The sequence below is a fragment of the Sinocyclocheilus grahami genome, unplaced genomic scaffold (assembly GCF_001515645.1).
Source record: "Sinocyclocheilus grahami isolate Dianchi unplaced genomic scaffold, SAMN03320097.WGS_v1.1 scaffold204.1, whole genome shotgun sequence".
In the NCBI taxonomy this organism is placed as follows: domain Eukaryota; kingdom Metazoa; phylum Chordata; class Actinopteri; order Cypriniformes; family Cyprinidae; genus Sinocyclocheilus; species Sinocyclocheilus grahami.
The window spans coordinates 1,014,047-1,040,294 of record NW_015505383.1 but is presented as its reverse complement, the minus strand read 5'-3'; the positions used below and the strand labels follow the sequence as shown (position 1 = coordinate 1,040,294).

Genomic DNA, 26,248 nt, shown 5'->3' with positions numbered 1-26,248 from the left:
ATATATATACATATATATACATATACATACATATATATACATATATATATATAAAATCAAACCAAGTGGCATTACTGTAGAGAAAAGCAAATTTTAAGCAGCAAATTAACATAAGAGCCTTGGTTATTATTATATATTCTTTATGGAATGCAGGAAAATGCCCCTGTGTCACCATTAAACTCTCTCCATTTCATCATCAGCCATCAGTCTCTCCATCACTGTTCCTCTCCATAAGATCTTTCTATTTTGGACCTGCAGCCCTCGTCGATTGTGTGTGTGTGGGTGTGATAAACTTGTTCTAGCTGCATAATTTGGGGTGACACAGGAACAGCTTTGGCCCATTTTGCATCAGCATGTGTATTAACAAAAGCAGAAGGAGGCCTGACGGATGTTAGCTCAAGAACAAGAGTGTGTGTTCGGCTTAATGCTACATGTATCGCACTGTACAGTTATCCTGCAGCAACAGCCACAGAGAGGAAAACTACATCTGTGTGGGCAGAGTGAAGAGAGGAAGCAAAGGTTTTAAAAGGTGATGGAGGAGGAATAGTCAGGAGAGAGATGTGATGTATGAGGATGGAAATGATGAAGGTGGAACGTCATGTTTTCGAAGGAGCACATAGTGTATGTGGCATTGACATGATTAAGGGAAGACTCCTCTCCTCCACCCACTCAAACATCACTCTGTTCACTAAAGCACAGAGGCCAACAGCCACTCTAATTATACAGTGTGTGTGTGTGAATCTAATTATGCACTCTGCCTCTCCTTTAGCAGAGTCAGTTAAGCAAGGATCAGATATAGTCTTAATGAAATCACTTTTCACCACAGAGCACAAATGATGAGAAGTAGAGCGAGGCGCTCAACCAAAACGTTCTGAAAATCATGACGTGCATAACATTCATTAACCTCTCTTGAAAGAAATACATTTGTTTATGAGGTTACATTAAAATGAAGGAATTAATACAGAATATCACAGGCTTATATAATTCCTTTTGTATTATATATATATATATATATATATATATATATGTATGTGTGTGTGTGTGTGTGTGTGTCTGTGTGCATTACATTGATTAAAAGTGATAGTAAAAACATTTATAATGCTTCAAAAAGTTTCCATTTCAAATAGATATGAGCACGATACGAGAATTTTTATTCTAAAGACACACACCTGTACTGTATATAGTTATTTTTTATATAAAAATAAAGAAGCAAATTACAAACCATAAGACAAATACAATAGATACAAATTAAATAAAATACACTCGTTTTTTCTAATACAGTAGGTTTAACATGTATACTTTATTTAACATCTTTTGTTTTTTAATTAACATTAATAAGACAGACGGGTATTTAATTAGGCTGCTGTCCCTTTAAGACCGAATGAACGTAATATACTGACACATATTCGGTTTTCACCCACCTGTTTACGTTCACTTAAGTCATAACCGACTGTATTTACGTGAGAAACTCCACACGATGAACATTTTGACAGCGGTGTGTGTGTATTTGACGTGAAGGCACAAGGAGAACTGAACACAGAACTGGGAGAGCGCTTCTGTTGTGTGTCATTCAGTGTGATTCCGCCTATACTTACTGCAAGTTGATCGATAACGAATTGTGACTGCATGGTAATTTTGTTCCACGACAAGCTTAGTTACCTTTAATTAGTCTGTTCTTGCATGACAGAACACTTCTACTACTCGCTCTGATCACCCAGTCATAAAGATTTTTTGAAATATGGGACAAAACATGATTTTTTCAAAATAAGTTGGGACACTAAAAATAGAGCTGAAATACGGGACTGTCCCGGGAAAAACGGGACATCTGGTCACCCTTAAGGATCATGTGACACTGAAGACTGGAGTAATGATGCTGAAAATCCAGCTTTAAATCACAGGAATAAATTATGTTTCAAAAAAATATATTCAAACAGAAAACAGTTATTTTAAATTGTAACAATATTCCACAATACAATTTTTTACTGTATGTATTTTTAATCAATTAAATGCAGCCTTAGGAGTGACGTCTTTCAAAAAAAATAAAATTAAAAGACCAACCCCAAACTGTAATATTACAGAACTAAAACCAAAATGCAACACACGAACACACACACACACACACACATATATATATATATATATATATATACACGGTATATAAAGTATATGCACACACACAAGTGTTTGTATGTATATATTATTATTTTTTAATTATTATTATTATTATTAAATTAAAATGATTAAATATTAAATATGTTTTCCTGTTTTTCTCCGTCTTGTAAATGCCTGGTGTCAATACAATACAATCACATTTTTGCCAGTGAGAGGGAGAAACCAGAAATAGATGAAACCACTGCACCAGCCACTCCACCATTAGCCTTATTTACCTAAACGAAAGCATTCAGTAATGAGGAGATGTGGAGCACAAACAAGCTCATAGCAATTTCACAGCAAGCCTCAATTAAATGGGTAGTTCACAAAATCTGTCATCGTTTACACTTCTCCATGTCGTTTCAAACCTGTGACTGTCTTTCTTTGGTAGAACACAAAAGGAGACATTTAGTAGAATGTTCAAGCTGCTCTCTTCCTTACAATGCAAGTGGATGGGGACCAAAAATTGACAACAATAAAAGTAATCCATGTGGCTTGTGCACTATATTCTAAGTGTTCTGAAGGCATTTGCTAGTTTTGCATGAGGAACAAACTAAAATTAAAGTTGTGTCTTGAAATTCTTTATTGAATTACACTGTTTGGAAAATGTAACAGCTTAGACATTCTGCTCTAAATAACTGCTTCTGTGTTCCAGAGTAGAAAGACAGACATAAGGGTGAATAAATTATCACATTAATTTAAATTTATGGGTGAACTGTTCAGTAAATTTTTTTAGGAAACCACAAAATCTAGCTGCTTTGGCTGATATAACATTCATCTGCGGATTCCATCTCACGAGTTCACTGCAAATCATCACCTTTCAGTCAAGTCGCTTCAGTACGTTACAGCAAACACAGCTGTGGAAGCACATCTCTCAATGACGGCAAAGCATTTATTCACACATAAGCACACTGTCGCTTGCTCTGCTAACACTGCATAAATCTCACTCCCTTATGACACTGGGATCATTTCAATACACACACATTTTGTCCTTCAGACACAATGTGGCTCATAATATCTTTACCCAAATACACTGCATCTAATGAGCTGGCGGGGCTACCGTCACCCCTAAATAACATCTAGACATCACAAACAACCTGATTTAGTAGATCAAGTTCCTGAACCAACATCCTTTGTTGTTTCTGAAATGTTGAGTCTGGAACGCGTCGTACTTCAGTAAATCACATTTTGAGGGAGGAAAGCATAGTTTTCAACATAATGTTATAATTCTAGCAAAAATATAGAAAAGGCCACTCATGAGGACAAGGCCAGCCGTAAAATCACACTAACAAGGACAAGTCAGACGGGACATGGTTACTCATGCTCTAGCATTTCATCAGCTGTATCTACACATGGACTGCGGCTCATTCCACTCCTTAGTTCTCTGTGACATGAATCTGTATATCGCAAACACTAATTTAATTTTATTTTCATTTCAGAAAATATATAACTTGTATTGAACCAGAGCTCAGAATGCTTTTTTTTTTGTTTAACTCTAGGGGAGTTGGAAAATTAGCCTATTTTCAAAAATAGTGGAGTGTTCCTTTAAGCTCAATCATCAGGCACCCCTTACCACAAATTTTAAAGAAAAATCTGGGTTCCAGTGAGATACTTACAATGGAAATGCCTGTAAACTTTAGGTTATTATAGTTAATTAACAAATAAATAAATAAAACAAACTTTAAAATAAATGATAACTGAAATAAAAATCAAATATTTAAAAACGTATTTTATTTTAGCTAGCTGCCAACGCAAAATTTCATTAGGTTTTTTTCTTGACAAACTAAAATAACTAAAACTAAGAAAAAAATTTATAATACAGCTTTAAAATGTGTCCTGTTTGTTCAGCCAGCTTCATGCAACACGCCACTGATCAGAATAAATATGTTGTTTCATTTTTACATAAATATTTCTGTTACACTGAATGATGGAACATTATTTCACCCATATTTTGACATTTTATTTTCACAAAAAAATATTTGAAACATTAAAATTGGCAGTTTACTTGCATTTATATGATTTCTGTGTATATAAAATCACTTTTGTAAATTTAATTTGATGCCAAAATGGGACGGTCTTGCCTTTGATCCCTAGACATATTCAAAAAAAAAACATGAAAACAGGAAATATAAAAATAATTTGTTTATGCAAATTATTAATTTAGCAGTTTTTTGCATTCCATATATTCCATTTCAATATTCAAAGCTATATTTTTTCCTTGACAAACCAAGTTTTATCAGTAAGTGTTTTATAAAATGATCAGCTTCATATTTCTGCTTTTAAATACTTCAAAAATTGGCCCCATTGACTTTCTCACCATATATGACCACCATAACCTTGCACTGAACCCAGAATATTCCTCTAAGGTAACATGACAACATTTAAGGTAAGTGAACAAAGCGAGAAGCTGATTCTCACTGGATTTTAAGGTGCACTGTGCGAATCTCTTGAGAGCGAACATTTGGAATGATGAACAGGAGATCAGACTGAGAAGCAATGGAGCTGATAGTAGCTAGTGCTCATTAGAAACCCTGCTATCTCATTAGGATGTGACGGAGCAGAGCTGACAGGAGCCCTCTCCTAAACCATGAAGAGCACAGTGCAGGAGATGAGGATGAAGAGGGAGATTTCACAAAGCTGCTCACTCTTTCATCTAGCTTTCATCTGGACATAAGAGGAGAAGAACTGAAGGATACAGACGAAGGACACACTGTCGTGATGAGCGAAGCAGAAGTGTTTTAAAGGGGCTCATATAATGAAAATCTCATTTCCCTTGATCGTTTGAAACAAAACGGTTTCAGAACTCTGGGTCAAAAAACACCCTTTAATGATACAAAGCTCGTTCTGAGAGACTATCTATATAAAACTCAGCAGACAGGGATAAAAACAAAAGAAAAGTCAGTCTTATGCTTTTAATAGCATTAGGCACCTGTGAAGAGTTACTATAATAGAGAGATATACTATAATATAATAGTCAGCAGAGAGAGAGAGATATATATTTTGCTCAGGCTACAGCTGCAGCATCTACCAGCAGGGATTAATATCGGATACTTTTAGATTCTAATGCAAAAAAAATAAATAAATAAATCGAAACCCACCTAAATTATGAAGATATTATGTGATGCAGTAAAACTTATTAACTTTAAAAATGGTCTTAAAAATATGAAACAATCTCTTTAATATACAAGAACAGGTTGAAAAGTGAAAACAATGATTACAGTATGTGACAGTTACACTATTCATTTAATTTAATTTCTAAAGCAAACTCCCTCAGAATACATTAATTAATTCCACTGTTCTGCATCTCTTCATCTCTTTCCTAATTATACCTCTAAGACACTTCATAATGAATGACTACAGCATGATATTAGATTCATGGTTCTTCTTTTTCCATCTGTTTTCTGCTGTTTAAAGGGCAGAGGAGAGAGAGACACCGCGTGTGGAATGTTTCAGGAGAAAACATGTGAATTTGTCACGATTAGCATCAGACTGCAATATGGTGGAGGTGAGGCAGTGCACAACAAAACAGTGTGAAAAAAGTGTCACTTCAGATCTGAAAACAATACAGTTGCTTCTCGGTGCATTCAGATCGGTTTCCATGTGCTGCAAAGCCACTTTAGACACCTAACATGTTTTCACATTATAGATTTGAAGTGCATCTGTTTGCTCAGTAAGATTCTGTTAATTGCTGTCTACTGTCTGCACAGGCAGCTGTCTACTAAGTGAAGACCCAAACTGAAATAGAATCTCATAAGTGACTATAGAAATATCTATAAAGGCAGCAACTCAAACTATTTATTTCGACAGTCTGATGTTAGCATGTTGCTAAGCTAACAATGTGAAACTTTAATAAACATTAAAATACAAAAAAACTTGTTAGGTAAAATAGTCTATTTTTAATCAAACTGAAAGTCTCTTCTCATCCCAATAGCCATCAAGTTAAGTGGTCTAAATGTAATTATATTGTGTGTGGAAGGCGTATGAGCATAAAATGTTTGTCCAATCATATTCCTCGGTCCGAGGGCTACGATAGGCTGTCCTGCCTGCCTGTCAACATATGTATCCGCGCACCCTGTTCGCTTTGGATAGTGATTTGCAGGGAGGGTGGGATCTTATGCTTTCAAAGCTAGCTTGTTATTGCTAGCCTCTCTGAAATCGCCTACCCTACCTTTAATGTGCTTGGTCAACGAGCCATTAGAATTTGGACCAAAGAAGATATATATACTCAACTAAGGGGCTCACTAGGTTTTGAACACAGCTTATTTATACAGTATGTGTGTGTATGGGTGCTAACCTCTTGGGTCCCTGTATGCTGATCATGCCCATGTCCTCAGTGTGGTCTATTAGTGTGCAGCGGAAACCCTGGTCCTGCAGCACTGCCTGAATATGGCTCCAGTTATGCTGCGCCACTCCACCTCCGATGGCCAGGTAATACGCCTCACCTTGAGAACATACACACACACGGAGCGTGAGGAGTATATAAACTCCACACATCCTCCTCACATTGCTGATGAGACACTCATGACTTCCTCTAATGTCCTGATTCAACACCTTACACATCCGTTCTGTGACCCTGAATAAAATTAATCACGTGTGTCGTTTACCATTAGATTCGGGTGTCAGTGGGAGGTGGGCGGGGCTTGGCTCCAAACGACTGACGGTGAGGTCAGACTCGACTCCGCCCCTCTTGTTTAACATGCAGGTGTAGACAGTGGAGCCTGAAGCACACAAACGGTCAAGATGATTACACTTCAACAAGGTTCACCACTGAAACTATGTGGTCAGACGAGGCAATGAATTTCAATGAATACTGGATATTTGTGAAGAACAGAAAAAAGAAAGTAAAATGCATGCACTCAATATACTGAAAGGGAGATAAAATTGACATACAGACATCACAGGGATCCTCACCTGGAGCTTTGTTGACATCAGCTGTAAACAGCCAATCAGCTGCCTTCTTTGCATCCGGACCATTCAGGTAAAACTTGCCAAAGTAGGACATATCAAACACAGCTACAGTATTCCTGCAGGTCAGACACTCGTCCCGAATCTGGAATTAAACAAAAATGTAAACATTTTTAAATACATTTTTAAAAAGCAAAACAAACAAAAAAATAAAATAAAATGCAGCTATAGCATTCCAACAGGTAAGACTCATTCTGAATCCAAAATTAAATAAAAATATAAAAATCATTTTTAAAAGCATTTTAAAAGCAAAACACACACACAAAGCCCCCTCAAAAAAACAACAACCACAATACACAAAAACAAATCCAAATAGAAGAAAAAATAAACACAGCTACAGCCTTCCAACAGGTCAGACACGTTTTTAAACACCTTTTAAAAGCAAAACAACACAAACATACTGAATAAAACAAAATATCAAACACATCTAAAGCATTCCTACAGGTCAGACACTTGAACCAAATCTAGAATAAAAAAATAAAATAATAATAATATATATTTTTTTAAACAATATACACACACATACACACACACTGAAAACAAACCTGTTTAGCTATAAGAGAAGAACTTCATATGGACAAGGGAGGCTACAAACACTCTCAAACACACATGCTCACCACATCATGATGTGGAGGGAAGTCAAACGTGTACTCTTTGCCTAGTATCTCGCTGTATTTGTAATCAGTGTTCTTGAGAACATCGTAGGCACTATAGTAATCATAATCCAGAACCTGAGAAAAGAACAATTGAAAATACCAGTTTAGCAGACAAATCAATCAATCAGCAACTGATACAGACCTTATAAAGAACAAAGAACAATTTCTGTCCTTCAGAATTATGCATTTGTGTGTGTGTGTGTGTGTGTGTGTGTGTGTGTGTGTGTGGAAATCTCACTGGAGCAGGTCCATCCCGGTTGAACCATCCAGGTCTCTCCCAACCGTGTCTCTCCTGAAACACACAGCCCTGTTCCTGTAGCACCTGTTAAACAACACAACCATCAGAAATCAGGCCAATAATAAACCTCAATCGCTGTATAAAAATCATAATTAGGCCACAGCAATTAAGATGACCCAACTGACCCATTTTGGGCCAGTGCTACATTGCCACTTATGTTCATTAATCTGCGTTTTTCTGTGATGCATTTTACTAGGGATGCACGATATATCGGCCACCATATCGGTATCGGCCCATATCGGCTCATTTTTTCTGTTATCGGTATCGGCCAAAATTTTCATATCGGTGCATCCCTACATTTTACACTGTTGTTGCACTGATTTGTCACAAAAAATAATGTTATCTAGATGGCTAACAGACGCTGAATTTGCGAAAAAAGATTTGCAATAGTTCTGAAAGCATCAGTAAGATGTAATCAGTAACGTTTTGCATTGCATTTACATTATAGATGTATAATTTCCATATATAAATAACATTTTATATATAAATAACATTTTTTATAAATAATGAACAACAAAGTGTTGTAATTAAAACTTTACATGTAATGAAAAATACAAATATTTCTAGCAAATATAAAAACACTAGGGCTATTAATTGATTAAAAACATATTAATTGCAACAACTAACCGTGGCCTAATGGTTAGAGAGTCGGACTCGTAACCCAAAGGTTGCGGGTTCGAGTCTCGTACCGGCTGGGATTGTAGGTGGGGGGAGTGAATGTACAGCACTCTCACTAGGCTGCTTATGTTGAAGTGTTTGGGATGTAGCTTTTAATGATGAGACCTTTTTTGTAATCAGGCTCTCAAAAAGTATATAACAATTTGGATATAGATTTATCGGCCAACATATCGGTTATCGGCTTTCAAATATAAAGAATAATCGGTTATCGGTATCGGCCAAAATTTTCATATCGGTGCATCCCTACATTTTACACTGTTGTTGCACTGATTTGTCACAAAAAATAATGTTATCTAGATGGCTAACAGACGCTGAATTTGCGAAAAAAGATTTGCAATAGTTCTGAAAGCATCAGTAAGATGTAATCAGTAACGTTTTGCATTGCATTTACATTATAGATGTATAATTTCCATATATAAATAACATTTTATATATAAATAACATTTTTTATAAATAATGAACAACAAAGTGTTGTAATTAAAACTTTACATGTAATGAAAAATACAAATATTTCTAGCAAATATAAAAACACTAGGGCTATTAATTGATTAAAAACATATTAATTGCAACAACTAACCGTGGCCTAATGGTTAGAGAGTCGGACTCGTAACCCAAAGGTTGCGGGTTCGAGTCTCGTACCGGCTGGGATTGTAGGTGGGGGGAGTGAATGTACAGCACTCTCTTCCACCTTCAATACCACGACCCTTGAGCAAGGCACTGAACCCCCAACTGCTCCCCGAGCGCCGCAGCATAAATGGCTGCCCACTGCTCCGGGTGTGTGTTCACGGTGTGTGTGTGTGTTGGATGGGTTAAATGCAGAGCACTAATTCCGAGTATGGGTCACTATACTTGGCCACGTCACGTCACTATGTTTAGATCATATGTGCCTTGCAAACCATCTTAAAAATCATATTTTTGAAAGCTTCCTCTGGAAGTTTGACATTTTCTCAAGAAACTCATTGCCATGCTTTGCCAACTTTCCCAGTATTTTCCAGGCAGCTGGTAAGGTGTTGTGAGTGACTGTTTTCTTCACAATTTATGGTATATGTCTGTATAACAAACGGTTCGGGGTAAGATATACTGAGGTACATGAAGGTAATAGTAATAATGATGCTTGCCTTATCATACACCCCAAATCAATCCTGATTTTGAGCAGAAATGCCAGTTTAGGCAGCATAAACTTGTCTACATAACAGTTTTGGATGTGCTATATTCTCCACCGCTCGAAATAGCCCGTCACGATTTCTCCAGCTATTCTTGAGCTCTAAAACAAAAAGAAGAACTGGTCCACCCTCCATCCCGGCGCCCCACACAGCAACAGATTCTCTCTTTCTGTCTCCCCGGCCATAGAAACACTGGTTGCTAGGCAATTTGCCCTCCTTCTCCAGGCTTTTTGAAGTCCATACGTTATTGTTCTGGAGTAAAGTACAAGCTGACGAGCTTTCCATGAGTCACGCACAGCAGCTCGTCGTCTTATCTGGCATGAAACACTATTATTTATTGTTTTTGATAATGCTAAGGCTAGCATTCTTGAACAGGCTCAGGCTAAAAATATTATTTGCAGGAATTAATTTGGCCGCTGTTGCCATGCCGATGAGCTTCTAGGGTACATGCTGTCCATGCCGTTACTTAACAGAGGAATTTATAGAAGTGCGTGTCAAAATAACCACCCTTAGGTGGTGATAGACACTGAGAAGAAATGGAAAGCAGACATTGAGAGAGGTAAAAACAAACCTTACGAGGATCCTAATGCTGTCAAGGTTTGCTGGATTGCTTTCCTGAGCATATCATGTGGTGTCAGTAATAGAAAGCTTGTGAATTTAAGGAATAGTTCACCCAAAAATGAAAATCTGTCATCATATATTCACCCTCTTGTTGGTCAAAATCTTCAGTGGAAAACAAAAGGAGACGGTCAACCTCCAAAAATGACAAAGAGCGCCACAAATGTAGTAAAAGATTCTTAAAAGATGTTAAGTCTTTCTTTAACAAATGGATAAAAGCTACGGCTGCACGATATATTGGAAAAAAGTGATATTGCGATGTGAAATTTTTTTTAAGGAATTTTCTCAAAAATACTTGAACAGCTATGTTTGGAAATAATTAATTATTCTAGAATGCTTGGGGTTATTTTTTTATTTGTATTATTTATTTATTTAAATGCAAACCTGTAAAATTACAATACCAATTTTTTTTCTTTCAAATATTAAACCGAGCTTTTACTTTGGCGGTTTGCTGGCAAATAAATATATGCGCTGTCGGTTTTAGGGGGAAACATGGCACTACATTAATTTACAAAAGAGCAGCTTGTGATTTCAGTATTTCACATATATTTATGCATATATTTACATATACACTGTAAAAAATGATATGATCAGTAAGTCATGGCAACTTATGCTTTTACATTAACTCATCAAAATAAGTTGATCAATTTAAACTTTTTTTTTATAAGTTTTGTAACTTACATAAAAAAAAGAACTAAAAAAACTTGTAAATATACTTTTATATTATATTATACATATATATAATAGATATTTTTTGTATATGAGATTCAACTCGATTTTTTAAGTCCGTTTAATGTAATTTAAGTTTAAATGAAATACTTAATAACTGAAATATTTAAGTTGAAATAGGTGAAATTTTTTTACAATGTATTTACTAATTAAATCGTAGCCTTCGTGATTAGCAATCGCACAATATTGTGCAGTCCCAATAAAAACATACATAAAATGGCAAAGAACAGCCTGAACATTCTTCAAAATATCTTCATTAGAGTTCTACAAAAGAAAGTCATACAGTTTTTGAAGAAACGAGGGTGAGTAAATGACGATAGAATTTTCCTCTTTCCTATAACACAAAACGCTGCTCAACGTTTCTACATATTAATATAAATGAAGGGTGAAATGTTAACTTTTGAGATTAAATGAAAGGCAGTTGTCTTTTTAACCAAGTTATATCGGTCTCCCATCCCTTTGCTAGCACTTCGCTGAATTAGCTCAGGAAGACTTCCAAGTTGGAAACAGATGAAATATTCAGGAGGAATGTCTAATTTACAGTCATCTTAGTGAGGCTTGTGGTCTAAATGAATGCAGAGTGTTATTATTGCTAGCTATCTATATTTCAGCAGACTATTATTCACAAGGATGAAGCCTTCTTGTGCGGCTTCACGCCTGGAGCCTAGCCAGAACAAAGAGGTATTTTTGGAAACACTTAAACATCATCTTTTTAGCAGTAGCTTAGCAACAAGTCTTTGGAGCCCCACAGATGCTGGCAGCGAAACACTGGCTAATAAATTCACACATAACACTTTTGGCTGGCTAAGTGTAAGCTAAGTTGCCATGTTGTGAAATTTCTCAACTTTAATAATGATTTACACTTAAAGGGATGATGTTTTGACGTAATTAATGCAATTTGTTCTCAGGACAGGCTTGTGGAAAGTTTGTAGTCTCAATACGAGCAATTACAAAGACGACTGAGACAAAGAAAATGTGCGTTTGTTTCCCTTTAGTACTTAGCTAGATTATTCTCTTGACAAAGCTAATTTAGCTCACTGCTAAAGGAGCGCTAACAGCAAAAAGTACCATATACCTGATATGTTCTAGTCATATTTCACCACAAAATCAATAGAAAATGAAGGACCATTTAAGTCATTTTTTGAACTGAGCCAATATTTTCATGACCTTAAATTCAGTTTAACAATTACCACTATTATGTACTACCGTTTAGAAATTTGGGGCCATTTTCTTTTTTATATATATTTTTAAAGAAATATAGAAAAAACTGATACACATTTTTTCATGGTTCTTTGATGAATAGAAAGTTTTGGTAACACTTTACAATAAGGTTCCATTAGTTTATGTTAATGTATTAACTAACATGAACAAACAATGGACAATACATTACAGTATTTATTCATCTTTGTAAATGTTAGTTAATGAAAATACAGTCGTTCATGTTAATTCACAGTGCATTAACTAATGTTAACAAGCACAACGTTTGATTTTAATACATTAACAAATGTTGAGATAGAATTGACAAGACGGTTGACCCTGAGTGGTCAGCTAAATATCTACAGTGGATCTAAAATATTAATAATTAATCATAATTAGTTATGGTTAATTATTCATATTTCCCCATGAGCTGATTCGCTACAACATGAATAAGACTAATAAATGCTGTAGAAGTATTGTTAATGCTTAGTTCATGTTAACTAAAATAGTTAACTAATGTTAACTAATGAACCATATTGTAAAGTGTTACCGTTATTTTAAATTGTAACAATATTTCACAATATTGCAGTTTTACTGTATTTTTTATTAAATAAATGCAGCCTTGGTGAGCAAAAGAGAGAAAAAAACATTTTAAAAAATCTTTCTTACCCCAAACTTTTCAAATTCTTTCAAGACTACTGAAAAAAGCATCTAAGGTGGATATCTCATTAACCTGGCTGAAAGAATACCATAAAAATGAAATATAATTTTTGTAACAATGTAAAAGTCTTTACTGTCACTTTTGATCAATGTAATGCATCCTTGCTGAATAAAAACATTAATTAAAAAAATTATATAATAATAATTATATAAAATGTAATGGTTTTTTTTGCATTAGTGTAATGACAATGAGATTCTTTCTGCATGGGGGGAGGGGATTGTACTTTATTGTCATGGACAGGTGTCTTTTATACTGATAATGAGTTCAAACAGATGCCATTAATACAGGTAACGAGGGGAGGACAGGGGAGCCTCTTAAAGAAGAAGTTACAGGTCTGTGAGGGCCAGAAATCTTGCTTGTTTGTAGGTGACCAAATACTTATTTTACCGAGGAATTTACCAATTAATTCTTTAAAAATCCTACAATGTGATTTTCTGGATTTTTTTTCTCATTTTGTCTCTCATAGTTGAGGTATACCTATGATGAAAATTACAGGCCTCTCTCATCTTTTTAAGTGGGAGAACTTGCACAATTGGTGGCTGACTAAATACTTTTTTGCCCCACTGTATATAATGCTTTTTTGACATATATATTATTAAAAAGTAGATTCAAGTAGATTCATTTTCCTCCTTTAGATAAAATAATATGAGCTTTTTTCCCCCCAGATCAGCCCATCTAATGTTCATGCACCTATAGGAAATTATATCTGATTATAATAGACAGTAAAACAAAGACGTCTTGAGCCAGTGGTTCAAAAGGGGATAAAGAGACATAAGAGACGGGCACACCTGGTGGAAGGGGTCTTTCCTCATGTTGCGGCTGGCCAAAGGTTCATCAAACGGGAAAACTACTGAATAGTTTTTGGCATACGATTCATGACTCCGCTCTCTGATCCAGCGGTTGTTGTTGGTCAGGGAATGATGGAACCGCCTGAGACACAGAAAAAGGAAGATGAAGTAAGGAACTGAGACACACATACAGATACGTCACATCATTTTCAAGGCACAGAAGCGAATGCTAGTGCAGGCTGGACAGTGAGTTCAGAGTGTCCTGCCCTCAGCTGACCTTCATAATACCGCACACATCTGATGTACTGAGCTCAGTCATGATGTTCCATTCACAGATGCAGTCACTGAACTGAACATACTAACAAAACCCATGTGTGGTGTTTGAAATACTCCTTCAGACACTAGTAGGGCTGGCAATCAAGAACGGATTCTTATTTAGTAGAAAGATTGATCTTGATGATGTTTAGTGTGGTTAACGGTTCTTAAATGTCTGAATTCTTCCAGTAGTTTGGACAAAGCACCATTTAAAAAAAAAAAACGTCAGTATAGTCTGATTTAAGGTTGCACAATTTTAATTTTTGATAACATTTTCTCATAAAAATCGCGATTTAACATGATTTAAAAAATTTAAAATAAAAAACGCTCTAGGTTTACTGAGCTTACTTGTGAGGTAAGTTTACATTAATAATAATGTAATTAATATTTAATAATAACAAGTATAATAATATATAATCATAATTAGTATTTAATTAGTAATCTTATTAAGTGTTAAATAAATAATATTTAAATTATTATTAATTTACTATTTTAAATTTCACTGTAAAATAAAACAGTATTTTAGAAAAGAATATTATAATAATTTTAAATTAGAACTGTAAAATGACAATACTAATATTTATGGTCATCTTCATTTTTAATTGTTAAACCATCCAGCTGTTATTTTGGCAGAAAACCGAATGGATGGCTTCTCCAAAGATTCTCTTTAGTTGACGACAGCCAGTTAGCACTTTTCATTACAAGTTTAAGAAGATGTTTCCTGCATGTTGCGTTCCCAAATGCATGTTATATGTGACTCAAACTTTGGAGAAGACGCAGAGATGAGTTTGTGTGGAGCAACATTTACTGTGAAGATGCTAAAAACATCTGCTCATGTGTAAATGAACACAATGCAGCGCATATATTTAATTAGTTAATTTGCAGCCCTTACGATTCAATAATCGCACCAAGTCATATCTTGATTTTGGCTTTATTTTGATTAATTGTGCAGCCCTAGACTGAATCATGAACTAATAATGACTTTTATGATATTTAAGTGAATTAGTGAGAAAGATTTACAAATGAAGAAGTTATTGTTTTAAAGCATCTAACAACTGACTAACTCATTGAATTTGTTCAGAATGATTCTTGACTTACAAATAATTACTTATGTCACGTCCGACTCAAAATGCTTAAATTCCCCATCTTCCATTGGTCGGAAAAAAGACAGTCCCGCCTCAAACAAAGTACATAAAGTAGTACTCACAGAAACACTTGCTCGCACAAAACGTACCTGATATCATATCCATACATGTCTTTTTCGGGACGCCCGTGAATGATCCAGTGAGCCAGCTCTTTGCCACATCCTCCTCCTAACATCATACCTGCCAATCAAATCACAGAGCATATGTCAATCATCATCCTATCACTGACAGCTCATAACTGCCAGTCAACTTGATCCTACTCCAGACAATCAAACTTCTGTACAACCCTAAGCAACTCGGCACACCGTTTGCCAAGCTACAAAGTACCTCTCTAGGAACAATGTGACTGACAGCTGCCGATCGGTTCATAGTGAACGATACCCAGAAGAGTTGAACCATCAGAGCGAATCAATCTTTGTGAGCTCTGAGCAGACAGGAGAGGAATAATGAACAGAAGCAGAGGAATTCCAAGGAGGAATGAAGGGCATTGTGAAGTGAGAGACAAATCAAAGGGGAGTGAATCAAATGGGCGACAGGATCTTGGAAGAGGCGTAGCGAGTGCCTGTGGAGATGTTGGCGGTGTCTCCAAAGGACTTCTGGCTCATTAGCTGGCTGATGACTTCATTAGCATTAACCAGAGACCACAGAGTCGCTGAGTAATGGCTGCCTTAGTGCCTTGAATTCCATGCCGCGTCACTGCTTTATCTCTCAGACACTCGGTGTCCCACACGCCTCGAGAAGCATTTCTAGAGCTCTCATGACAAAGCGCTGCTTACAGAGCCGTCTTAGATGCCATTCACAGAGAACGAGTTTTTGGGTTTAAAACCGTGAGATCCAGAAGAACTTTTTTTTAACCCTGCTGTTTATTGAGCCTTTAGAAATATATGTTGTAATAAATATTTAAAAGCATATGATTGCATATGTTTTTTGTTGAGTGTCATATTTGATACCGTTTTATGATATAGTGGGAATATTATGGAAGCTTGTTTCACCACTGAATAGAATAAAATAAAGATAATTGTGACTTTTTTTATATCTCACAATTCTTACTTTTTTCTCAGAATAAAAAAAGCCTGAATTGCCAGACTCTGAATTGCAAGGGAATAAAATGCAGAATATATCTCATATTTAAATGCTTAGTTTTATGCTCAATGCGCTGTAGTTTTTATTGCGGGGCAAATCAAAAAAAGCAAAACAGTGATGATTGAGAGATGAAGAAATAAGTGCTCCTCAAAAGCTTGATGGATCATATTTGATACTTAAAGGGATAGTTACAATCACCATCAGAAACATTTACACCCCTAGAAATGATTTCAATTGCTGATTTCAGCAAGCTCTTGCCATTTTCTGAGCAATATGCATCAGCCCACAAACGTCCTCGAGGAAGGGTGCAGCACATGAGCCTCCCTGATGACTGCACAGGTCTTTGGTCTGTGATGAGCTACAGCTGAACTGCTGGGGCAGGAATGAGAGTTCAACATTGCATGAGTTAATGCTACCATGTGAATAGACCTTCCCATCTATGTTTTCCTCTCAGGAAACACACACACACACACACCCCAGTTCTCTTTCTTCATCAAAGCAGCGACCGAATCACTAGCGGTATTTCTGCAAATGTCAGGGGAGATGAGAAAGAAAACAAGGGGGAATAAAATGAAAGAGAGAAGGAGGTTGAGAGATAAGGAAAGCTTCAGAGCACTATATGAGACATGCCGATCACATACATATGTGTGTGCCTGAGAGTACATGGCTCTGCTTCAAATCCTGGAGAACTGCATTGCTGTCTACAGGCAGCTGCCATCGAAGACAGCAAAATGTGACATTTCGAACTAAATCTGGCCAAAACAGGCGTTTTGGGGTTTGTTTTGGTGGTCTGAAACATCTCACCAGCACAAACCATCCAGGAAAAAATTCCTGCCAGCTGTTAAACACCTTCGAAATGCCATTGGTCAATGATGATTATGTAATAGGTGGGTGTGGCTCCGCCTTCTTTGACAATTCTTAACAGGTTAATTTGTTCACTCAGACACAAATAACACATTTTTGTCACATTTTTGTTGTTGTTGTGATATTGAGTGGAAAGCGCACAGCACATATTAACATTTATCTAAATGCTAAATGTATATAATTGCACAGCTATTTCATACTTCTGTAGAACAATAAAGAACTTTGCAGTAAGTACATCATGGTCTTAACAGTGGAACCTCATGAGGGAACAGATTCAAAACATAATTCGCTGTAGGCAGCAACTAAACACTAAACTATTTTTAGTTAATACTTGTTATTTGGTTAATTATGAAATAAACATCTCTCTTTTGATGACCATCTTGAGCGCATTTTCCTCCACTGATCTTACCACCGTCGAAACCGAATATTCATTACCAGCTCAATATTTTCAGTTGGCAAAATTTTGGTGCATCACTAATAAAAACGATGAATTCAGACATACTACTTTTTTCACATGCTGTTTTTTGCCTACTATAGAATGGAAGTTGGTATATTCAGACACAGGAAGAGCCTGTGTGTTTTCTCCAGAAGGGAAGCGGCTCTTAACAATCACATCACAAATGAACCACCATCTGCCTCAGACTGACCTCTTCTACTACCACTCTCTCTCTCACACTCCTGGTATACACATCAACAGTCTGGCCATTTAATCAGCTGTCCTGACAACTTCCACTTGCATATATGTCTGTCCCCATCCAATGGTGTGACAGTAACATTGAACAGGAGAACCGAGACAGGGAAAAACCGGACTGAAGACAAGCGTGCAGACATGATGGAAGCAGTGGGGAAGGACGACATCTCTGTGGTCATGCATACTGATGGACACACACACACATAATGATATCTCACAGCTCTGATGCAATCACACCCAAGGAGAATCCCTGATCAACATCTTACGCCGTAAGTACCCACTTGAAGCACTTCTCATTAGAGTTTTGACATTCATAGGGTGAGTGTCTGTATTAGAATGCACCGTTTTTCTCCAAGAGCAAAATATGTGCAATTAATCACAGATTTCAGTGCTTCTTTCAAGACTGAATGGTTTACCTAATGGTTTCAGGATGATATAATGGTTTGTCCTCAAATGAGTAGTTACCTATAAATGAAAATTATGTCATCATTTATTCACCGTCATGTCATTCCAAATCTGCATGACCTACACTACTGATCAAAAGTTATTTAATGTATTTATTTAAAGTAAAATGGAGTATAAGCAGTAATACTGTGAATATTATTACAATTTAAAAGAACTGTTGTCTGTTGTAATATATAGATCACATACATATGTGTGTGCCTGAGAGTACATGGCTCTGCTTCAAATCCTGGAGAACTGCATTGCTGTCTACAGGCAGCTGCCATCGAAGACAGCAAAATGTGACATTTCGAACTAAATCTGGCCAAAACAGGCGTTTTGGGGTTTGTTTTGGTGGTCTGAAACATCTCACCAGCACAAACCATCCAGGAAAAAATTCCTGCCAGCTGTTAAACACCTTCGAAATGCCATTGGTCTCATTACTCCAGTCTTCAGTGTCACATGATCCTTCAAAAATCATTCTAATATGCTGATTTGCTGCTCAATTATTATCAGTTGTTATTGGTGCTCAATCATCTATAATGGTTCTTATTGTTCAAAAAGTTTTTGCTCCCTAATATTTTTGTGGAATCTGTAATTTTCAGGATTCTTTGACAAATAGAAAGACCAAAAGAACAGCATTTATTTATATATTTTTTGTAATAACATAAATGTCTGTACGGTCACTTTTGAGCAATTTAATGCATCCTTCCTGAATAAAAGTATAATTTCTAATTATTAATTAAGTATTAATCTCAAAGTATTATTTTTTATAATTGTACTTACCCCAAACTTTTGAATGTTTGACAGTATCCACAAAAATATTAAGCAACACAGCCGTTTCCAGCATTGATAATAATCTGAAACATTTCTTGAGCAAACATCAGCATATTATCATGATTTCTGGAGGATCATGTGACACTGAAGACTGGAGTAATGATGCTGAAAATTCACAGAAATACATTACATTTTACAATATATTCAAAACATATAGAGACTACTTTCAAAAAAAATTTTTTTTTAATTAAAAAAAAATGTAATTAAGTTTTTAAGCAAAACTTTTGACTGGTAATTTGAAATGGAAAAGGTTTTTAAAAAGCCTCAGTGTTTATTTGTCCACACATTGAAAGTCAATGGGCTCCAATGATTGTAAAGACAAAAACTGTTCATACAGGTTTGGAGCGAGTAAATATGTCTGAATTTCGACTGGCACTGTATATCACGTAATATAACCAATCACAGCCTCTTGTACTCCTTTCGTTCCAGGAAATAAGTTTGGCATGCTGAGGTCAGGAATCCATGTGTCATAAAAAAGCAAGCATCCATCTAATATCTGATTGTGATTCCAATAGCTATGTATTCTGATCCGTTCACACGATCACGGCCTGTTGTCCGTCAGCATGTCTGAGGCCTGCAAGGTGACCCGGCCTCAAGCTGAGCACAATCAGCACTACTCCAGATCCGGACTGAGTTTCATCTGACCTTCAAAATCACGAGCCAAAAATACCACCTCAAAATGCATTCATTTGCATTTTTAATCTTGCAATTAAACGTGATGTAATTAGGACTGGGTGATATCGTACAAATACAGTACAATGAAAAATCTAGTTAAAACAGGAAGCAACGTCACAATCCAGTACAGTCACTAGTAAAGTACTGTGCACTGCACACAAAGAGATGGATTTCACTACAACAGACTGGATGGCTTAAGTACTGGACACGCAAGGGTCAGAGATCAAGTTGAGTTGGTCTTGAGTAGGTGGGTAGTGAGTAGTAGGTACATGGAGAGTGGGTGGGATTGGATTTTGCATGTGAACTCTGCAGGGTTTCAGGGTTAAATAATTCATTTGGCACTGGTCAGCTGTGTGTGCGTGCATGTGTGTATGCATGTTTAAGCTCCATGCTCTACCTGCACTGTTGAAACCACATCCAAGGAAAAAGCCTCTCACTTCGGGTGCTTCACCCATCAGGGGCTTGTGATCTGCAGTGAAGGATTCTGGAGGGAAACAAAATAAAAGAGGATAAAATACACTTCCAATTTCCATTCACTGTAGGTCTAACCAAAACTACAGGAAGAAACGTTATCTTTTGAAATAAAAGAGATCAGTGTAGTACGTTGGCATATTTTACCCTTCTCAAACCTCTCCAGCCTCCCAGATCATTAATGGAAACTAAGCTTCAGTGAGATGGGTTTAAATCCCAGGGAATGTGCGAACTGATAAAATGCAATGATTTGGGTCGCTTTGGGATAAAAACATCTGCCAAATGTTTATAGATAGACAGACATCTGGACAGAAAATGCAGACGGAGCCCCTTTTATTCAGCAAGGACACATTCAATTGATCAAAAGTGACCAAAAAAGATATTCATGTTATTTAAGATTTCTATTTTAAATAAATGCTGTTATTTTGGACTTTCTATTCATCAAAGAATCACATTTAGCATTAAAATATTAAGCAGCACAACTGTTTCCAACATTGATAATAATCAGAAATGTTTCTCGAGCAGCAAATCAGCATATTAGAATGATTTCTGAAGGATCATGTGACACTGAAGACTGGAGTAATGATGCTGAAAATTCAGCTTTGATCACAGGAATAAATTATATTTTACAATATATATACAAATAGAAAACAATTATTTTTAATGGTAATAATATTTCAGAATATTACTGTTTTTACTGTATCTTTGATCAAATAAATGCAGCACTGCTGAGCAGAAGAGACTTCTTTCAGAAACATTTAACAAACCTAAAAGCCTTACAGACCCCAAACTTTTGACTGGTGGTGTTCTGTGGCGAAACTCAAGAAGGTTGCATAATTACCTTTAAATATCTGTGCCATAAAATGCCATGTTTTATTGTATGTGCCCTTTCTTTGTATGTTTCTCCTTCGTGTGTTATTCTATCATAAAATACATCATTTACATAAAATCTTAAGAGATACAACAGCAAGTGTTTCTTTTTTGCTTTTATCATGGTTTTTGTCTTTTGCTAAAAAAGAAAATGTATTCAATATTTCTTCTTGTTATATTCAATTCAATTCAGTACATTTTTCCTGTGACCGTGTATATAATTTGTCAATAAAAATATTTCAGCATCAAAAATAAAAATACGTGCCAAACTTTAAAACATATCAAGATTGTTCAACCTAAAATTTAACATGATATATCAAGATCAAATTTAACATGATTAAACAGTCCTAGTTGTTGTTGAAATAGTTACTGTTTTGTGAATCCTTAAATGTCGTTCGATTTGACATTTAGCCTCCGTAGGATATTACATTAAGCAACAAACATTGTTAAAGCAACAACGTATTTACATGTACAGTACAATGTCAGTTAGATGTATTCTGGACTAGCATGAAGTGAAATTATGACTGTTTATGGTGCAAGAAAACTTGACACTATAAGCACTTCAGAAAAAATAATTGCTATGAGAGTTTATGATAAGGCTTTTTTAAAGCACAGAAAGTAAGAAAATAAGGTTGAGAGGTGGGAAAACAAGGCACATGGTGTTGCCAGTGGGTCAGATCAGATCTTTCTGAAAGGCTCTTTCTGCTGAGCGCTCACTTAATGGTCTATAACAGTCAAAGCTTTCAGTAGTAAGATGTGGTTGTGAATCCTTAAATGTCGTTCGATTTGACATTTAGCCTCCGTAGGATATTACATTAAGCAACAAACATTGTTAAAGCAACAACGTATTTACATGTACAGTACAATGTCAGTTAGATGTATTCTGGACTAGCATGAAGTGAAATTATGACTGTTTATGGTGCAAGAAAACTTGACACTATAAGAGCACTTCAGAAAAAATTATTGCTATGAGAGTTTATGATAAGGCTTTTTTAAAGCACAGAAAGTAAGAAAATAAGGTTGAGAGGTGGGAAAACAAGGCACATGGTGTTGCCAGTGGGTCAGATCAGATCTTTCTGAAAGGCTCTTTCTGCTGAGCGCTCACTTAATGGTCTATAACAGTCAAAGCTTTCAGTAGTAAGATGTGGGATGACCCTCAGAAGCATCAAAGACAGAGAGAAATGCAAAGGCGAGGGAGTGCGAGGAGAAACAAAGGCCACGAGTGCAAGAGAGATTGAGAGGTGAGACAGAAAAAGAGAGATGAAGAGCTGAGACACACCTTTTCCATTACTCCACATGAGAAAGTGTTTTTTCCGCAACATCATTTGCTCTTTGAGAGCACAAAGGATAGGGTGAGGCTGCAGCTATATTTTATTTATCCATCTTCCTCTCCTCCATCGCTCTTATTCATACGTCACCACACACACACAGCTATCGCCTCAGAGAAATGACCAAAGTGCTCTGACTGCCATCCTCAGAGGTCACCTTATAGTGTCAAACACAGCAAACCGAAGCCGTTAAGAGCACGAGAAATTGACTAAACATGATCCAATTGACAATGTGTGGTGCGATCAAACCCTCCAAACTCAAATTACAACACATTTGAATTGATTCAAATGAATATTGGAAGTCCAAAAGTGAGATCGCTAGTGGACATTTTTTAAAATGTATTACAAATTGCTTAATTGCAAATGATATTATTATGTTATTATACGGAGCATGATTTGAGAATGATAAAAAGAGCAACTTGTGCTTCAATGAATGAAAGATCTGTCAAAATTATTATTATTTTGCAATAGTGTAAAATCTTGTTTCTTACTTAAAAAAAAAAAAATGCTTAATATTAGATGAATCATAGATTTATGTGGTCTAAGGTTTCAATACATTTTTTCTTCATTACAAATTACGTTATTAGCATGAGTAAAAATGTGTTTCCTAAAAATGTATCACGGTTTTCATGAAAACATTAAGCAGCAAAAACTGCTTTCAACATTGATAATAATCAGAAATGTAAATCAGTAAATCAGTATATTAGAATGATTTCTGAAGATCATGTGACACTGAAGACTGGAGTAATGATGCTGAAAACTCAGCCTTGATCACAGGGATAAATTGCATTTTACAATATATTTAAATATAACATTAAATTGAAATTGTAATAATATTTAACAATATTACTGTTTTTACTGTATTTTCCATTAAAATTAAATAAAAATAAATGTGTATATAATGACATTTTTTTAATTATATATTTAAATAATTTAAAGACAACAGAAATAAAGAGCACTTGCATATTTCATGATACAGTACTTTTTAACACTTACAATGAGAATTCACAAAAAACAAAATAAATAATAACCAGACAGGATCTCAAAGGATATCAGTAATCATATTATACTGCAATTTTGTTGATAATATTTAATGTGAAACCACATAATGGTTTAATTAATTGCATCATCAGTGTTTAGTGGATCAAGACCTCTGGCCAGTTTCACGATACACCGACTCACGACACAGTCGTGAGAGACAGCGTGAGTGTGAGCAGCAAACACACTTCTACATTTATTCTGAAATCTTGTGAAACACCACTGTACACAGGTGGTCTTCAATCAAGTAATGGTGATTTTCAAGTGTAGTTCTTGACTAAAGTGGACGCAGTTAATGGCCAGTGGGACACCGCGGTCACACCAAAAGGAATAATTATCAAGTGTTAACTGGGATGCATTCAAAGTCCAATGATAGTAGAGCTGAATTATACATATGCTCAACATCTCTTTTTTTTTTGCTTTGCTATCACTCTCCTAAAATGATTTGAGGAGTGCTCATCCACTGACCCGAAACCCGTCTGCAAGTGACCGACAGCCACTACAGTGTGTTAGCGGCATTTCACACCTGTCATCTCTTATTACAGCCAGTAAAGGTTGATTGAATCTCTAGGGAGAGCCGGAAAGGTAACAAATCAGCCAATCAGAGCACAGTGTCATTTGACTGGCAGTCTAGCGAGCCAATCACTTTGTGAGATCAAACTTACTGTCACAAAGTATGTGTGATGTGCTGATGAAGATACTAGCAATCACTATAGAAACACCCTCTACTCTGCACTACAATGAAAATATGTGTATTCAGCATCACATGAATTCTGAACAAAATATCTGTGCATGTGAAATGAAATAAATGACTCTTACGATCTGTTAAAACAGTGAAGTTTGATTCTTGGATGAACTGGAATCAAATAACAACATGCGATTAAATAACATACAGCGTGAAAAATGTAGTTTGATTGCTGAACTGATGACTCTTCTGAGCCGGTTCTTTTTTGTGATTCAAAAGCATATAATATGACCAGTATAGTTCGAATCCTTAAAGAACGGCTCTTATGAGTCCGTTCTTTTTAGTCAAAAACATACAGCATGAAAAATGTAGTTTGATTCTGAAACAGATTACTCTTATTATGATGCAGATCTTTTTAGTGAATCAAAAACATACAGCATATATAAAAATGTAATTCAATTCCAGTAAAAACAACTCTTATGAGCCGGTTCATTTTAGTGATTCAAAACCATACAGCATGAAAACGTAGTTTGATTCCCAAACAGATTAGTCTTTTTACAAGGTGGAACTTTTTAGTGAATCAAAAACATACAGCATTAAAAATGTAGTTCAACTCCCGTACAAATGACTCTTATGAGCCAGTTTTTTTTTTTAAGTGATTCAAAAACAAAGCGTGAAAAATGTAGTTCGATTCAATCCGTGTATCAATCGATCATTCATTTTTTTAAATTTAATATTTAAAGTAGAAAAATGAGAAAACGACTCCTTTTTTCGTTTTTTTTCCAAAAAAAATGAAAAACAAGAATTCGTCAAAAACAAAGCGTGAAAAATGTAGTTCGATTCAATCCGTGTATCAATCGATCATTCATTTTTTTTAATTTAATATTTAAAGTAGAAAAATGAGAAAACGACTCCTTTTCGTTTTTTTTCCAAAAAAAATGAAAAACAAGAATTCAGCTTAAATTTTCATTTTTTGTTCAGGGGTAGAAAAATGAATAAACAGCTTGAATATTAGATTTCTATACATGGGCGGGAATTAAACTCCCCTATCTGCTGATTGGTCAGCTGAAGATCAAACCGTGCCATCATCAGTTCTTCTGCAGTATCACGCAGCAGAATAATAGTCCTCTGCTGCTGCAGTTGTATTGATTCTTAACACACATTTATTGCAACTACATTCCATCTTTTTTCATCAAACAAACAGGCTAATGAATAGCTCGACACAACTCTTACAGAGTTGTCTAGAGTCTAGACAGGGCTTTCTTCTGTGTAGATATAAATTCTATTCTTTGCATCAGCTGGCATGGCAGGGTATGATATGACAGCTGTCATAATTAATTCGTTTCAAAATAAATATTTTAAACACTAAAACAAAAAGGAAGGAATAATAAATTGGCTTGGGTATATATAGGCCTATGTTCTTCACGCAAGAACTGTCATTTTGACTGACAACTGGAGAACAACAGATATTAAATAGCCTACTGTTAGAGTTTTATAATGTAGTCTTGTGTTTTATTAAAATGTATTATAATTGATATGATATCTCAAAAGGATATGCACTTGTGCGCGGCGTGAGCTGCTGCGCACTCGCACTGCAATGCAAGATTTTCATAAAATATAATAGCTTGCCATTTCGGTTTGTTTCTCACCAAACCCTCAGTATACCTTCAGAATGCTTGGAATATACGCCACGAGATGCATATGATTATTTTACGACAGATATGCATCCGCTTCAAAACAACAAACAAAACCTAAAGTCACCATTCTCTGCCATTAAATTGGCAAGTGCGAGCAGGACATTTTTGTGTTATTAAGTAATAAGCCTTTAGAACAACATTAAG

At 35.7% G+C, this 26,248-nt stretch overlaps 1 protein-coding gene across 5 annotated transcripts in view; it reads right to left on the bottom strand.

Moving 5' to 3' along the window:
* The window catches only part of LOC107595553 (sarcosine dehydrogenase, mitochondrial), a 77,032-nt gene that overhangs the window by 22,265 nt on the left and 28,519 nt on the right, over nucleotides 1-26,248 (bottom strand). For all 5 annotated transcript variants that reach the window (XM_016285985.1, XM_016285988.1, XM_016285984.1 and 2 more), the window contains exons 9-16: nucleotides 20,413-20,499; nucleotides 15,514-15,604; nucleotides 13,965-14,106; nucleotides 8,011-8,094; nucleotides 7,734-7,847; nucleotides 7,063-7,201; nucleotides 6,756-6,869; nucleotides 6,446-6,593 (exon numbers count right to left, since the gene is read on the bottom strand). In XM_016285985.1, the coding sequence (XP_016141471.1) occupies nucleotides 6,446-6,593; nucleotides 6,756-6,869; nucleotides 7,063-7,201; nucleotides 7,734-7,847; nucleotides 8,011-8,094; nucleotides 13,965-14,106; nucleotides 15,514-15,604; nucleotides 20,413-20,499 (919 nt within the window). The remainder of the gene's footprint in view (nucleotides 1-6,445; nucleotides 6,594-6,755; nucleotides 6,870-7,062; nucleotides 7,202-7,733; nucleotides 7,848-8,010; nucleotides 8,095-13,964; nucleotides 14,107-15,513; nucleotides 15,605-20,412; nucleotides 20,500-26,248) is intronic.